The sequence below is a fragment of the Thamnophis sirtalis genome, unplaced genomic scaffold (genome assembly GCF_051295495.1).
Source record: "Thamnophis sirtalis isolate CommonGarterSnake01/CBP01778 unplaced genomic scaffold, rThaSir2_p1.2 scaffold_8, whole genome shotgun sequence".
In the NCBI taxonomy this organism is placed as follows: domain Eukaryota; kingdom Metazoa; phylum Chordata; class Lepidosauria; order Squamata; family Natricidae; genus Thamnophis; species Thamnophis sirtalis.
The window spans coordinates 66,710,036-66,727,004 of record NW_028261388.1 but is presented as its reverse complement, the minus strand read 5'-3'; the positions used below and the strand labels follow the sequence as shown (position 1 = coordinate 66,727,004).

General features: G+C 40.9%; 2 protein-coding genes and 1 pseudogene across 4 annotated transcripts in view; 2 read left to right on the top strand and 1 right to left on the bottom strand.

Moving 5' to 3' along the window:
* Positions 1-16,969, top strand: part of IL1RAPL1 (interleukin 1 receptor accessory protein like 1) — an 881,005-nt gene that overhangs the window by 113,017 nt on the left and 751,019 nt on the right. The gene's annotated exons all lie outside the window — the stretch shown is intronic.
* LOC148044456 (uncharacterized) lies at positions 907-2,801 on the top strand. The gene is made up of 3 exons (XM_087722121.1): positions 907-1,053; positions 1,806-1,916; positions 1,986-2,801. The coding sequence occupies exons 1-3, from the start codon at positions 907-909 to the stop codon at positions 2,331-2,333; spliced, it is 606 nt and encodes a 201-aa protein (XP_087578247.1). The 3' UTR covers positions 2,334-2,801.
* Positions 12,916-16,969, bottom strand: part of LOC148044455 (uncharacterized) — a 31,299-nt pseudogene continuing 27,245 nt past the window's right edge.

Sequence of the window (16,969 nt, the reverse complement as noted above, 5' to 3'; positions counted from 1 at the left end):
TTACCAAGTGTATATATATTCCTTTTTTTTCTTTTGCCTATGTGTGATCATAAGCTGTGTTATATTTCTAAAAGAAAGTTTGTGAGGTAATGCAATAAACTGCAGAAACTGGGTATAATTCAAGATCTTTCTTAGCGCCGCAAACTCTACATTGGCTGAGAAGGTGGAAGGGGAAATCTGGAGACTGTGTTGTGCCAAGTATACAGAGTTAATTAATATGTTTATGTTTGATATTATGTGTTGCTATAGTATATTGTAAAATAATTAAAATATGTGTTGTAAGGTCTGGGGCCATATTTTAAAGAAGATATTCAAATGTTTATTTCTCATTGCACAAACTATGGCTTGCAGGCTGGATACGGCCTGCTGAAGCCATTAATCCGGCCCATGCGGGACAATGAGACTGCCCTGCCTACATCACCCTGCTCACCCGCCGGCCCCCATCCCTCAGCCAAGCTCAGGCCTTACCTTCGTGAGCCCCACAGCTCAGGCAGCTAGGAATCTCAAATACGGCCAAGAATGAACATTGTGTTGTAGGCAGCCTGGGCACTAGATCAGCCCCCTGTGAATTCCTTGTCTCTCAAGGAGTCTGGCCAAGGTTTCACTTGCCAATCTCCGAGGAACCTGAACTCCCAATGGTGGGATGGGGTCCTTCAGGTACTTAGCTTGGCCGCCTGTTTAGTAGCTCCAGCGGCTACAACACAAATGTTCATTCTTGGCCATAATTGAGAATGCTAGCTGCAATGGACAGCAAAGCTAGAGTTGACTCCAGCTGCTTCTCTCTGCCACAGTGCTTTCCAGATGTGGCTTAGAGCTCCAAGCCTGAAGTGGTTCAGAATTAAATCTGCTGAGCATGCCAAACGAATCAGGACAATAAACATAAACTACCCTGAAATAGGCCTTAAAATGATCTGGGACAAACTTGATGAGTATTATCACTCAGCAGCCGCAGTGGAAAATGCACTGTTCAAAAGACTTGATAGCCTTCCCAAAATACCTGACAAAGCCTATCAGAAACTTATGGAACTTGGTGACTTACTGATGGAACTTCAAGTAGCTAAGGCAGAAGGCTTACATTCCTTGACACAGCCAGAGGTGTCAATCCCAAAAGCTACCCTATAACTTACAAGATCACCCATGGCTCCAAGTACAAAAGGAAGTACCATTCCCCCCCCCTTCTCTGTTTTTGTGGACTTCATGTGCCAACAAGCTATAAAAAAAAAAGATCCTAGCTTTGACTTCACATTGTCATGTGCTGTTCCTTTAGGACATATTCCTCACAAGCCTCCACAAAACTAATGTAATTCCTCCAGATTCCTTCCACCCGTCTGCCAGGTCCTTTTATACAGAAACTGAGATCAGAGATCCTAGTAAGCAGTGTCCTTTACACCAAAAGCCGCATCCTCTCTTAAAATGCAGAGCCTTCAGGGAGAAGTCCATGGAAGACCCCAAAACTTTCTTGAAAGGAAACAACATTAGCTACAAGTGCTGCTCATCAGCCCCTCCTTTTGCCAAGGACTGTAAGGTCAGTGTAAAATGCACAGAATGTGGCAGCACAGACCACAACACAGCTTTACACCCAGGGCCAGTTCCATGGACTTTGCAACACACTTACATTGAGCATGGTGGGGAAGAAGAACATGTGCTACAACCACAGTAGAAATCAATGCAAAATGCCCAGAAGTCTGCAAAGGGACTGCAGGTGGCAGGTCCTACTCAAAAATCTGTTTAGTCAGAGTCTACCCAGCAGGCCAGAGGGACAAAGCCATTAAGCTTTATGCCATTCTAGATGACCAAAGTAACAGGTCTCTAGCCAGCTCAACCTTTTTGATATCTTTGGCATTAAAAGCCCCAACAGTCCCTATTCATTAAAAACTTGTGCAGGAATTATGGAGATGGTGGGGAGAAAAGCATCTGGTTACTGAGTTGAGTCGGTAGATGGGAAAACATGCCTGACTTTACCCACTCTTATTAAATGCAACCAGATCCCTGACCATAGTTCTGAAATCCCTACATCAGATGCAGTGATTCATCACCCACATATGAACTGCATAGCACATCTGATACCAGAACTCAATTCTCAGGCAGAGATAGTTTTGTTCCTAGGGAAAGATATCTTAAGAGTCCACAACGCAAGAGCTCGAATAAATAGTCTCCACAATGTTTCGTACACTCAGAAATTAGACCTAGGATGGATCATTATAGGATATCTCTGTTTAGGAACTGTACACAAACCAACCTCTGTTAGCAATATGCTTACAAGCACATTAGAGAATGAGCGTCCTATTTTTCAACCACAACACAACCAATTCCTTCTAAAGGAATTGCCATAAATGGGTACATTTGCCTTGTCCCTTCATTGGCTTCTTTAGTGGCAACCTTGCCTGTGACAGTGACTAAGGTCATTTAGGATGCACAGTCTTCCAAAGATAAAAGATGACAATCAGGAGGCAATGTCTATTGAGGACAAAATCCTTTTAGAAATGACATAACAGGGATTAGTCAAAGATAATAAGGACAACTGGTTGCCCCTCTTCCCTTCAGATTACAAAGGTGCTGGCTACCTAACAATAAATAATAAGCTAGGGCAGCCTCTCAATTGGAGAATCAGTGATGTGCCAGTCTCAAAACCAAGTCGCTGCCCAGATTCTTTCAGACTTGACTTGGATCCCCTTGCTGCAGAATGGTGCTGGGTATATATCAGAGGACTTCAGCAATTCTAAGGGAGAGACTGGCAGTGGGATATTATATTCCAAACTTAGATCACTGTCAAGTTCCCAGAAGCCTCATCAGGAACCACAGTTACATTACTCTATTAGACAGCCATATCAGCAAAAAAAAAAGGCACTTAATTCTACCATCTCAATTCTCAAGTAATGATATGGGTTGATATCATGCCCTCAGATATAATTTGTGTTTATATTGTTGTTGCTTTGTAGTCGCATCTAGTGGCTGGAGCCAAATACTAATCTGTATTGCTCAGAAGCTGACTCTACCCTTTAAGAGTCATCATCCCAACAATGCTCACTCCAAAAACAAGTGCATTCTGGGAAACCAGACTCCATTTTCTTTAGCATTTGGAAGGAAACAAAAGCACCAAGAAGAATCCAGCCTAATATGTGGCACATGTTCATTTAAGGACAAAAGTCTACATCCCATATACATAGCATTGTTGTGGGTTTTAGATTTATCTGTATTTATTAATTGTTATGCTCAATAGGAACTTAACATTGCTTATTTTATATTTGAGTTCTTATTGTATATATTTCTATTTTTTCCAGTTTTACCTGATCCTTTAGTAAAGCATCCAGATCTATGCACATACTGGTAGTCTGTTTTATTGGAGGATAGGTGGGTTTAGCTGCACATCATGCTTCACACAGAGTAATATGTAGTGAGCACAGAATAGCTACACTTTCTTTGTTTTTATTATTTGAATTTCTTTATAAATCACTTTCTGCTTTCAAGTACTAAATATGTTTTAATAGCAAGGGTTTATTGCATCATTTGTACACTTTTCTAACATACCTATAGACGATGTTCTTTTTTTTTCTTTTTGATGACAATTACATTTCCTGAAATACAATGTACAGTCTTCAGTGATCATCTCTCTCTTACTTTAAAAGCTACTTTATTAAACTTCTGGGCAGATATATATTGAGATTAATTAAGTATCTATAAAACAATGGGGAACTGCAGAGTTCTGCAAAAGAAAAGGGAATCATTGATGTCTGAGAAGAATATAATCATGCCTCCAGGGTACCTGGAGGACTCATTTACTGAGCAGGAATTCTTGTGCACTTCCCAGTATAATCCTGTCAGCTGCTAACCTGTCCTCACCACACCTCAGTGTCTCTATTGTGAGCGATTAGCAGCAGAAGACTTCCCTCTGCCAATTATTTAGACTACTCAGTTTCTTTCTAGCAGCTATATTATGACTGTGCCTACTGCCAGAGGGGAGAAAGCCTCATTATTCTCTTCTCTTTCTCACACTATAGAGATCAACCAACAGAATTATTCGAATAAAATGCAATTATGATCTGAAAAGGGTTCCATTTATTTTCAATAGCATCTTCTCATTTGCTAGATTCAGCATTATTTTATTATGGCTACTTGTTTTTCCCCCTACATTTTACACCCTGAAGTCCTGCAGAGCCTGCACAATGAAATAAATGCAAACTCATTTCTTTTTTTATCCCTTGCATATAATGAACACAAGACTTATTATGCTTCAGTTGAGAAATTTAATTTCTACTACTTGTTTTAATTTAATTTAAAGCTGCTTTACCATTTACACTGGCTTGCTCAGGCTAAGTTCTAAAGGATGTGGACATTATACCTTCCTTACACATGACGGAATGAGAACTGAGATAAAATGACTTGTTGAGACTTATATTCAAATTGTTCAACTCTCCTGTTTACTGGAACTTATACTGTATTTTATAATACTACAGTATGGTATTCAATAAGACAACAAATTTATAATAAAATAAATGTAATGGTGATCTACACCCAAATAATTTTTCCACAATTGCTTTTGAGGCCACGAAATTCTTCTGAAACCACTTTGAGAACTTATAGGCAACCCTGCCAAGCATAAAGAAACAATTGCTGATATCTAGTCTAAAAATACTGTTGGATAAAACCAGTGGTGGGATTCAACCCAGTTAACAACTGGTTTGCTGAAAATGTGAGTGTGTGCGCACAGCTTCCACAAATGCACTTCCGCTACGGGGCAAGGGTTGACTAAGCAGCCTTTCGGGGCCTGCTCCACTCCATCTTTGCTCTCCGGGGCAGTGGCTGCTTCTCTCTGCTGCTTTTTTTGCTGGGAGAGAGAGTGTCTCTTGTGCAATTTAGCAGCTGTGAGCCACCACTTTCCTCTAAGTCCCATCTGGAAGACACAGCACAGAGAAGCAGCAGACATGTTTTCTAAGTCCTCGACTTGCGACCGGTCCTAAAGTCCTTGACTTACAACTGGCTGCAAGTCCTCGATGCACGACTGACAGTCGGAAACAGCCCAGCTGCACCTGATTGGCTAAGGCGCGGCTGGCTGAGCGCAGGCTGCCTAAGCATTCCTATTGGTTGCCCTGCTTGACAGCTCCTGTATAAATAGCTGTCAAGCAGGGTGATGTGCTGAATCGCTGTACATAGTTTTTGTTGCTGTTCTACCAAATAAATAGCTGTTCTCTTACCTCAGCCACCTCACGCCTCTTCAGTTAATACCAAACTTAACACTGGCAACGAAGGTGGGATCCTGATGGTTCCTGCCAGAATAGCCACAGAAAAGGAAGCTCAATTACTTTCCTTCCTTTCTATAAGAGAAAAAATATTTTTTCCTCAAGCCTCCACAGCCATTGCTTCGCTCCCGCCGTTTGCACCCTTTGGAACCACTGGCGAGTCATGGGCTGGCTTTTTGGAACCCTTTAAGTTCTTCCTCATAACGAATAACAACCACAATTTATCCTCGGTCCGCAAATGTAGTTTCTTCTTTCTTCTTCTTGTGCAGTCCTGAAATGTTTAATATGGCCAGGACTCTCTCTTCATGTGACTATGACCGTGTATGAACTAACTTGGGACACTCTTATCAGCAAGCTAAAGAACCACTACTACGCCCCAACGCCTTCTAGGATAGCCCGCCAGTACGCCTTTCGACAATGCGTGCAGAGAGACACAGAGACTGTGAGCCAATTCTTAAAGTCTCTCCGAATGGCGGCTATCAAGTGCGAATTCATCGACCTCGATGATTCCCTCGTCAAACAGTTTGTCTGCGGGGTCCAGGATCTCCACCTGAAGCGGAGATTGCTTGCACGGACAGAAATCACCCTACAACAGGCAATGGAGAAGGCTAGAGCTGCTGAACTTTTGGAACAATCTACAGTTGAGATGCACCGCTCTCAGCAAACGCTCACTCCTCCCCAGAGAACCTGCCTCATCGACGAGCTGGTGCCTCTAGACGATCTGGAGGAAGACCAGGTAGATCACTATGTGCCCTGCCCAGACAGCTGCCGCCCCAACCGGCCAACCGTGCCTGTTTGGATTGCAGAGGCAACTATGCCCGCTCCGTTTGTCCCTTTAAGGCTGACATTTGCCGCAGGTGCAATAAGGGACACCTGGTCTAGGTGTGCCATGCCATCTTGCTGCCTGCCCCGCAACCAGACACCCGGCTGCTGCTTTACAGCCAGCCGGCGCAGCCGCACCTCCAGCAGCCCCGCCGCCAGCAATGGCGAAACGACGACTGCTATGCCATTAACAAAAATCTGCCAGATGCCCCTGCAGTATTGGTCAGCAAAGCATCGCCTGACTCTAAGAAGATCACTCTGTCTCTGCTGCTTGAAGGATCTCCCTGCACTATGGAGGTTGACTTTGGCTCCTTCTGCTCCCTCCTCTCCTGGGCCACCCTCTCTCAGTTGTGCCTGACCATCTCCCGCGACCAGCTGATGCCACCCAATAGGACCCTCAAGGACTACCGGGGACTCAAATTCCCACCCTGGGCAGTTACTCTGCGTGGGTTGATTATGGGGCTTTCCACAGAAAACTCCCCATCCTGGTTGTGGGAAAGCCATTGCCTGCCCTGTTGGGGCTTGACTGGTTCCCCTCGCTGGGCCTTTCCCTCTTGGGGGTTCATCAAACCAATTTACAATGTTGTAAATGTTTTTTTTTTAGAAATGCAGATTTGAACCAGTACCATATGAATGGATGAAATGGATCAGTCTGTTCCATTTCCATTTCCAAGGTGGCGCAGTGGTTAAATGCAGCACTGCAGGCTACTGCTAGATCAGCAGGTCAGCGGTTCAAATCTCACCGGCTCAGGGTTGACTCAGCCTTCCATCCTTCCGAGGTGGGTAAAATGAGGACCCAGATTGTTGGGGGCAATATGCTGACTCTCTGTAAACCGCTTAGAGAGGCCTGAAAGGCCTATGAAGCGGTATATAAGTCTACTGCTATTGCTATTGCTATTGCTATTGCTATTGCTATTTTGTTGTATTGAACTAGTCCACATCTAAGCATACTTCCAAAGATGAAAAATTCCAATAAAAATATTGCTCAGTTTTGAGATTCAATCAGGGAAAAAAGTTTTTGTTAAATCATTTAAATTTGTAGTCAGTTCAGCTGTAGACAATAACAGAAAATCAATCAGGAATTGCAATATATTGAGTTGGGGCAATATTGTGAAAAACAGATGAAACCAAGGTTTAGGAAAAAAGAATATGAACATATTTTTCATTTATGAAGAAAATAAATTATGTTCGGAAGAGGACAGGTAATCCAAGAAAGGCTATAGCAAAAAAAATAGCAAATTTCCAAAGAGATAGCAGAGGCTTAGAATTAGAGTCTAAACTGAGATTGGCAGAAAACTGAAATAAATGCCTCTTTTAATTAAGCCTGCAGCAAGATAAAGACTTTGCAATCCCACTGTATTAAACATACAGGTAGTCCTCAACTTATGACCACAATTTAGCCCAACTTTTTGTTGTTAAGTGAGATAATTGTTAAGTGAGTTTTGCCCCATTCTATGACCTTACTTGCCACAGTTGTTAAATGAATCACTGCAATTTATACGTTAGTAATCCAGTTGTTAAGTGAATCGCTTCCCCATTAACTTTGCTTTGCAAAAGGTTGCAAATTATGTTGATTACGTTGGGAATGATTATAAGTATGAACCAGTTGCCAAGCATCTGAATTTTGATTACTTGACTATGCGGCTGATACAAAGGTCATAAGTGTGACAAATGGTCATGTCACTTTTTCCACTGCTAATGTAACTTTGAACAGTCACTAAATGAACTGTTATAAATTGGACTATCTGTAAACATATCTGTCCCTCAGGGCATTTGAATTGTTTGTTCTATTGTTAGAAGGATCTGGTTCAGTTCCAATCTGGGAGAAAGACACTGGAAACATGGAGACTAATTGGAAAGATGGCTTATTGATGAAGCAGAACCATATATTTGTTGTTCTGGGCAGCTGACAAAATAGAGTTGGGGGCTTTGCAGTTCAGCTTCCTATTCCTGTGCAAGAATATGTATTCTATTGGCTTTTGTCAGATTCCTATCGGATTATATAGGGTTCATAGCTTGCTCTATAGACAAACAACGAAATTCAAATCCTAGGTGTTTGTCTGAATTAATTTTGTCAACCTTTTATTTGTTGCTTATCTGAGTTTCTGTTTTGACCCATTCTTTCTGAATGGATTACCAAATCTGCCTTTCTAAAAGCTGGCCTCCTTAAGTTTCTGCTTGCCCAACTCCAACTCTCTCATTCACTTTTCCATTCCATTTTCACACAGCCTCTCCCTTTTCCCTAACAGAAGGTCCTGTGCTCTGGCAAATCCCCCATGCTTTCCAGGCTCTTTTGGTAGAATAGATCTTTCTGCAGCTAGGAAAGGCACAGAGGGAGCATAATCCAGCTGTGATTGGAAGAAGAGTCCTGTCAGGGTTCCAAGAAACACCCCCCAATGAAAGGAAACTCCGAGGCTTGAAGTTCCTCAAAAGTTCCACTTTATTAGAGATGTCATGTTGGCACATCCGTAAAAACCTGAATCTGAAAGCTTCCAGGTTCTCCTACCCAGCTGAAAGTTCAAGACTCTGCCCCAATGCCCACAAGTCTATCACATGGTCCAATCCCTCATTGCCATGAAGAAAGTTTCCTCCCCCACATCCGTCCAGGTGCAGGGACAAAGTGATCTTGACTTTCTGAAAAATAATTTTATTATGGCTGTATATCACCCTTCTCTGTATAATCCCCTGTTGTGGCCCGGCAGGAGCCGTTGGCCATCAGGTGGTGGCAGAGCATTGGATCAGAGGGTGTGTTCAGGGAAACAGTTGGGAGTTGTTGCAGGATGCACCCCGTCGAAGGGTTACTCCATGGAAGGAACAACTGAGTACTTACAAGAGATGATTGCGAGCAGCTGTTGCTCATTGGGGTCCTCTCCTGAGTATAAAGAGACTGCTGATGCCACGCCCTGGTTGCAGAAGTGAATGTTCCGTTCTCGTTCTAGTGATTGTGCTTGTTCACATTCACAAAGCCAACTTGGATAAGTGGTTTGAGATAAGAGAAACCAGGTTTGCATTTTGGTGTAAGTTATAGGACTTTCTGCCGGAGCTATTATCTTTGTTTATTTGGGCTTGCAGCCAACAAGAGCTTGGACTGATTAAAAGAAACCTTTTTAGTTACGTGGCTTTTAGCTTTCATTCCTGGACGGAGAAGTGGGGTCAGAACAATTCCCCCTCCCGTTTTCACACAGTAGAAAGTGTGGCAGGCCTGAAATCCAATAAGTAGAAGATGGCTTCCAGGTCTGACATGTCTTTTCACTCACATACATAGATATACACACATTTCCTTCTCTTTTCTGGGCTTCAAAAGTTAAAATGTAGAGGTACTCACCTTCTTTCCAAGCAGCCTTTGAGTTCAACACTAAAAACTTCCTTTACTACCCTTGTTCCAAATGGCCAACGTCCGGAGGAACCAACCCACAGACTCATTGGGTCTGTTGCCAGCAAGGGAGGCTTATCTGGGCCAGATCTGTTGGTCAGATTAGCTTGGAGTCCCGTCTTGGGGTGCCAAATTTTTGGAAGGAAACTCCATCTGGTTCAGTTCCAAACTGGGAGAAAAATACTGGAAAAATGGAGGCTGATTGGAAAGATGGTTTATTGATGAAGTCGAACCACATGTTTATGCGTCTGGGTAGCTGACAAAATGGAGTTGAGTGTGTGTGTGGGGGGGGTGTTATACCATCTTTTTGGTTTTTCACTTGAGCTTCCTGTTCCATTGCAAGAACATGTAATCAATTGGCTATTGTCAGATTTCTATGGAGTAGTGTAGGGGTTATGTAGGGGTCATAGCTGGCTCTATAGGCAAAAAAGGAAATGCAAATCATAGGTGTTTGTTTGAGCTAATTTTGACAAAATTTTGTTTATTGCTTATTTGAGTATCTGTCTTGACCCATTCTTTCTGAATGGAATAACTAAATTTGCATTTCTAAAAGCTGGCCTCACAGTATTCTTACATATTAACAGAGTTAGAAGGGACCTTGTAGGTCATCTAGTCCAATCCACCCAAGCAGACCCTACACCATTTTTGACAGATGACAATCCAATCAACCAATGGAACTGCTTGCCCTCAGAAATTTTGGGAGCTTCATCACTTGAGACTTTCAAGAAGAGATTGGACTGCCATTTGTCAGAGATGCGGTAGGTCTTCTGCTTGAGTGGGGGGTTGGACTAGATGACCTATAAGGTTCCTTCCAACTCTGTTAATTGGTTAATCTTATTGAAAGCTTCCAATGATGAAGATCCCATAACTTGTTTCATTGGTTAAGCACTCTCACTGTCAGAAATTGTTTCTTTATTTTTAGGTTGAATCTCTCCTTGGTCAGTTTCCATTATTCCTTGTCTGGCCTTCAGGTGCTTTGGAAAATAACTTGACCCTCTCCTCTCTGTGGCAGCCCCTCAAATATTGGAACACTGTTATCATGTCTTCCCTGGTCCTTCTCTAGACTAGCCGTGCCCAGTTCCTGCAACCATTCATTGTCAGTTTTAGCCTCCAGTCCTCTAATCATCTTTGTTGCTCTTCTCTGCATTCTTTCTGGAGTCTCAACATCTTTTTTATAGTGTGGTGACCAAAACTGGATGCAGTACTCTAGGTATGGTCTTACTAAGGCTTTATGGAGTGGTATTAGTATCTCACTTGATCTTGATTATATCCCTCTGTTAATGCAATTTAGGATTGCATTGGCTTTTTTTGGCCGCACACTGTTGGCTTATATTTAATTGTTTGTCCACTAGGAATCCAAGATTCCTCTCACAGTTACAGCTATTAAGCCTGGTTTCACCCAGTCTATATGTGTACTTTTGGTTTTTCTTGCCTAAGTGTAAGACTTTACTTTTCTCTACATTGAATTTCATTTTGTTAGATAGGACCAAGTCTGTCAAGATCCATCTGGATCTTGAGCCTATCAGGCTATTCCTGCCAGCTTAGTAAAATTTGGTAAGTCCCTTTCTATTCCCTCATCTAACTCATTTATAAAGATATTGAATAGTGGGCCTAAGATGGAATCTTGTGGTACCCTATTGCTTAATTCCCTCCATGTAGATGTAGTACCATTAAGGACTACTCGTTGAATATGGTTTATCAGGCAGTTACAAATCCATCTGATGGTGATACTATCTATCCCACTTTTTTCTAGCTTACCAAGAAGTAGGTTGTGGTCTACTTTGTCAAATGCCTTGCTGAAGACTAAGTATATTATGTCCACAGTATTTTGCTGGTCTACTAATTTAGTCACTATGTTGAAGAATGAAATAAGATTGGTTAGGCATGATCTATTTTTAACAAACCCATGCTGACTTCTAGTTATTACGTTACTCATTTCTAGATGTTGGAAGATCTGTTTTTTTTAAATTATCTTTTCCAGTATCTTGCCAGATATTGATGTTAGACTGATTGGTCTGTAGTTTCCTGGGCCTGTTTCCCCCACCCTTTTTTTTTGAAGATAGGAAGCACATCAACTCTTTTCCGGTCCTCTGGTAGTTCCCCACTGCTCCAGGATTTTTGAAAGATATGGTACAATGGTTCTGAGATGACATCTGCCAGCTCCTTTAGAACTCTGGTATGTAATCCATCAGGTACTGATGATTTGTATTCATCAAGATCAGATAGGTGTTCTCTTACTATTTATTTGTTTATTTTTATTTCTAGTTAGCTTTTAATAGTAGGTTTTTGCTACGTTGGGCTATAATTTCTTTTTGTGTGAAAACCGATGCAAAGAATGAGTTATGCAGCTCTGCTTTCCCTTTGCTGTCTATTACTTCCTTGCTGTCTTCTCTCTTTAGTGGACTGATTGTTTCCTTGATTTATGTTGGAAGAATTTTTTTTTATTATCTTTGACTTTTGTTGAAAGTGTTTGTTCATTCTGAGCCTTTGTTTTCCTAACTTCGTCTTTACAGATTCTGGTGATCTGCTGATATTCTGCCTTAGTTATGTGTCTCTTTTTCCATTTTTTGTATATGTTCGTTTTGTCTTTCAATTTGTCAGAGAGATCTTTGTGCAGCCATGCTGGTTTCTTCTTGGATTTATTGTTTTTCTTTTTCAGTGGTATTGTGCTGGACTGGGCTTTTATGATCATATCTTTCAGAGTTTCCCAAGCTTTTTGAGTCATTTTTCCCTTAAGGATTTTTCTCCAAGGAATATTTCCCAAGTTCTCTCTGAGTTTGTTGAAATCAGCTCTCTTAAAATCTAGGAACTCTGGTTATCATTGTGTTCTATTGCTTCTGTTCGCCTTCTGTTAAATTCTAGTATGACATGATCATACTCATCCAAGATTTCTGCTGTTTCAATTACCTCTATCACATCTTCTCTATTTGTTAGAATTAACTCCAGTATGGCTGTCCCTCTAGTTTCGTTCTCTACCTTTTGTACAACAAAGTTGTCAGCTAGGTTTGTCCGGAACCTCTTCGATTTCTCACTTGATGCGGGATTAGTCTTCCAATTGATGCCAGGGTAATTGAAGCCCCTCATTACTATTGTAGTAATATATTTGTTAGTTGGTTGGTAAAAAGTACAGCTATTTTTTCTGCTTGGTTGGGTGGCCTGGAGTATACACCTATGGCAATGTTATTCTTTTTTTCTTTTATATTGACCCAGATGCATTCTAAGAAGTTTTTGTCCTTGATTCAGTGCATTTTGTAACAATGTAGTGGTTCTTTACATACAATGCAACTCCACCTCCTCTTTTAAAGGGTTTAGGATTTTTTAACAGTTTGTATCCTTTGTATTTGTATTTATTAGTTTGTCAAACATGTATAAGATAGCAGTTATAAATATAAACATGGACATGAATGAAGGAAATGAATACAAATAAATAGGGACAGTAGGACAGGGATGGTAGGCATGCTGGTGTGCTTATGCACACCCCCTTTATGGACCTCTTAGGAATGGGGTGAGGTCCACTGTAGACAGTTTAAGGTTGAAGTTGTGAGGTTTAGAGGATGTAACAATGAAGTCAGGTAGAGCATTCCAGGCGTTGACCACTCTGTTGCTGAAGTCGTTTTTTCTGCAATCGAGTTTGGAATGGTTTACCTTGAGTTTGTATCGATTGTTTGCCCATGTATTATTGAGGTTGAAGTTGAAGACATCGTTGTAGCAGACAATCTTGTGTTCTGTGCTTAGATCATCCTAACATAGGCGGCATAGTTCCAGATTGTCCAAGGCCAAAATTTCAAGCCTGGTGGCATAGGGAATTCTATTGTGAGTAGAGGAGTGGAGTAGTCTTCTCTTGAAGTACCTCTGGACCCGCTCAATTGTATTAATGTCTGACATACAGTGTGGATTCTAGGCAGACGAGCTGTATTTAAGAATTGGTCTGGCAAAGGTTTTGTATCCCTTAGTTAGCAGTATTATTTTGCTGGAAAAGAAGCTTCACAATATTAGGTTAACAACTCTTAATGCCTTTTTGGCAATGCTGTTACAGTGGGTTCTGGGGCTCAGATCATTTGAGATGAGTACTCCTAGGTCCTTGACAGAGTGAGGGTCGTCTACAAGGTTGTTTCCACCCAACTTGTATTTGGTGTTCTGATTTTTTTTGCCATTGTGGAGGACAGAGCATTTATTAGTCGAGATTTGAAGTTGCCAAGTGCGTGACCATTCAGAAACATGGTCAAGGTCGCTTTATAGTGTAGCGGCATTGTCAGTGATGTTGAATAATTTTTCTTCATTAGTGAAGAAGATGCAGTTGCTTTTAATATGATCGCATAGGTTGTTAATGTAAATCAGAAAGTGTGGGTCCTAGGTTGTTACCTTGGGGGGGACACTGCTGTTAACTGGTGGCAGATATGATAGTGCCCTCCTTATTTTGACTACTTGTTGCCTGTTTGACAGGAATGCAGCTATCCATTTGTGTAGGGATCCAGAAATGTCATAAGAACTTAGTTTTAACAGTAGTTTGTCATGCACCATTGAATCAAAGGCGTTGCAGAAGTCTATGTAAAATGTGTCTATTGCTTTACCCTGGTCAAGATATGTGGTCCAAATGTTTCTGCATTGTAGGAGTTGCAGAATGCAGGACAATTTGTTTCTGAAACCAAATTGTTTTTAAGAGAGCAGGTTGTTTGTCTCTAGACAGATTGGTTTATAATTGATTCCATGACCTTACAGGTGGTGCAGCACAAGGAGATTGGTCTGTAATTTTTTACTAGACTAGGGTCTCCTTTTTTAAAGATAGGTATGACCGTGGTTTTGAAAGATGCCTTGTAGATTGTGCCTAGAGGTTCAGCTATGGCAGTGACAAGTTTTTTTTTTAAAGAAGTAGGCACATAGTCCATCAGGGCCAATAGATAGAGATAGCCTTAGGTTATGTAGTTCCATTTTGAGATTATCTACTGTAAAATCAATATATAGTAAATCATTACAATTTGTTGTGGTACAACTAGGGATTTACAAAGTTATAGAAGTTTATACATTAAAGTTAGCTACGTAGCCAGTTTTGTTTTTTCGCCAGAGATTTTTTTTTGATTGTAGCTTTCTTATTGTTATGGGTAATTTGTTTTTTTGTTTTTTTGGCTTTAGGGGTTATTATTGGGTTATGGTTATGGTTAGGGTTAGGGGTTATTATGTATAGGTTGATGACTCTATTGACTTTGAACAAAAAATAGTTGTAATGGTCTTCTGCAGTATTACAACCTGTGAACAGGAGGTGCCAATCAAGAGATGCGAGGTTGACAGCTATGAGATCATGGTTGGCTTTTTTAAAGCTATAATTTGGAGTCCCATCATTATGATCTTCTTTGCAAGGACACAAATTGAAATGAAAGTCATTCATGCTGTGATCACTGTTTGAAAAAGATTCTTTAATTTGTAGGCCATAAATTGTTACAGAAGATAAAATCTAAGCAGTTTTTGAGCCTAATGTTGTTCATTACCAACTGTTCCAGTCCCAGATTTGTAACAGCATTGTACAGGGTTGCATGCATAGGTTCAGTTGTATATTCATTTAGGGTCCAATTAATAAGAGGCAAATTGAGGTCACCAAGAACGGTGTGTATGCAGGAAGCTGCCCATGTTAGTAGTGCAGTTAGCTTGTTCATATGACCAAGGTCATAATCAGGGGCTCTGTAACATAGCAAGAAACATACTGTGGTATTTAGGAATAGTTTGCAGGCAATGGTCTCAGGAAGAGCAAGCTCCTGTGTAACATTAAACTTTGTCATACTTAGGGACATTTTATAGAAGATTGCAACACCGCCCTCTCTATGGTTTTCACAGTCAGACCCGAAAACGTGATAGTCACTTACTGTGATAATGGAGTCAGGAAAGGATTCATTCAACCATGTTTTGCAGACAAAAATGAGGTCAAATAAGCCGCATTTAGTAGCAGGAGTAATTCAGCCATTTTGTTTGCAAGGCTTCTTGTATTGAGTAGCTTGCATTTAAGATCAGTAGGGGTGGCCCAGAAGGACGTTGAGGGTGCACATTCCTAGTTTTGGTTGTTGGGGGCTGGTTGTTGAGACGTTGGGTTCTTCTCTTGCATTTGATGCAGTTAGCATGATAATCTATATACTTGGTCCTGACATCTTTTGAGCTCCAAGCTGAGCTCATGAATGTGGGCACATTGTAGTATGGACAGGTCAGGCTATGAATGAAGTTTCTTATGGTTTGTGCAGCTTTTGGTGAGTGAGTTTATTGTGGAGATGAATTTGTATTTGCTGGTTTCACTCTTGCAAACGACTCTGCAGAAGCATGCAGCCATTAAGCCATCATTGTTTTTGAACTTGGGACCATCACGGGAAATGTCGATGATTTCATTGGGAGAGATGGTTGCTGCCTGGAAGTTGTTGATGATGTCGTGAACCTTTGTGATGTCATCAGATTTGTTGGCGTCCTCCAGTTCAAATAAGATAGCTTTGAGACGCTTCTGTTCATGGTCAATCATTCTTTGACAAGGATAGAGATGTTGTTTGCAGGATTAGTGGTTTTTTGCGATCCTTCTCTCACAAACTTTCTATAAGTATGTTCCAGTCTTGGGTTTTGTCCCACCAAGTTTCTGTAATCCCAACTATATCATATCTACCTTCATGTATTAATAGTTCAAGTTCATCCTGTTTGTTCCCCAGACTTTGTGCATTTGCATATAAGCACTTGAAGTCTTTATGTCTGACTCTGGGTATGCTTCCTATATCTCCTAATTGGTATTTGAGTTTGTCTTCCTTATCCCTCCTTGCCTCATTATTTGACTTGCTTTCTAGGGGTTTTTCCTTGGAATTAGCTCCTGGAGATTGGTCACCCACCCCCCTCAATTTTAGTTAAAGCCCTCTTGATAAGTTGAGCATAAACATTCTTCCCAGTCTTTGTGAGGTATAGTCCATCCCTTGCCAAAAGCCCATCATGGAGGTATGGGTTGGTCCAGGAATCCCAAGTTTCTTTGGTGATACCAACCCTTTAGCCAGTGGTTTACTTCTAGAATCCTTTGTTCTCTTACCGGATGTTGAGCTTTCGTTGGAGGTACAGATGAAAAAGTTACTTGTGCATCTAACTCCTTAACTTTCTTGCTTAGTTGCTTATAAGTATAATCTTTATTATCCTTGTACTTAAATACAATAAAATCATAATCATTCAATATTGTTTTCAAGTCCTTTTTGTGTCATTCATCCCTATATGTAGAAGCAGAAAAGGATAGTAATCTGTGGGCCTAATTATTTTGGTTAAGTTCTCAGCTACATCCTTGATTTTTGCTCCAGGGAGACAACATACCTTTCTTTCCATAAAAAACTTTTTTTATTTTCCATTTTCATAACATATAATCACATCTATACTATTACATAGCCAATATCATGTTGTTGTGTTATTAAATAATTACATCAATTCATCTTGCCATCAACTACCGAAAAAATAAAAATAAAAATAAAAACCAATTATTGGCTCTTCTGCTCTCCATACACCATATTTATACCTTATCCAACACTTTCTTCTGCCTCTC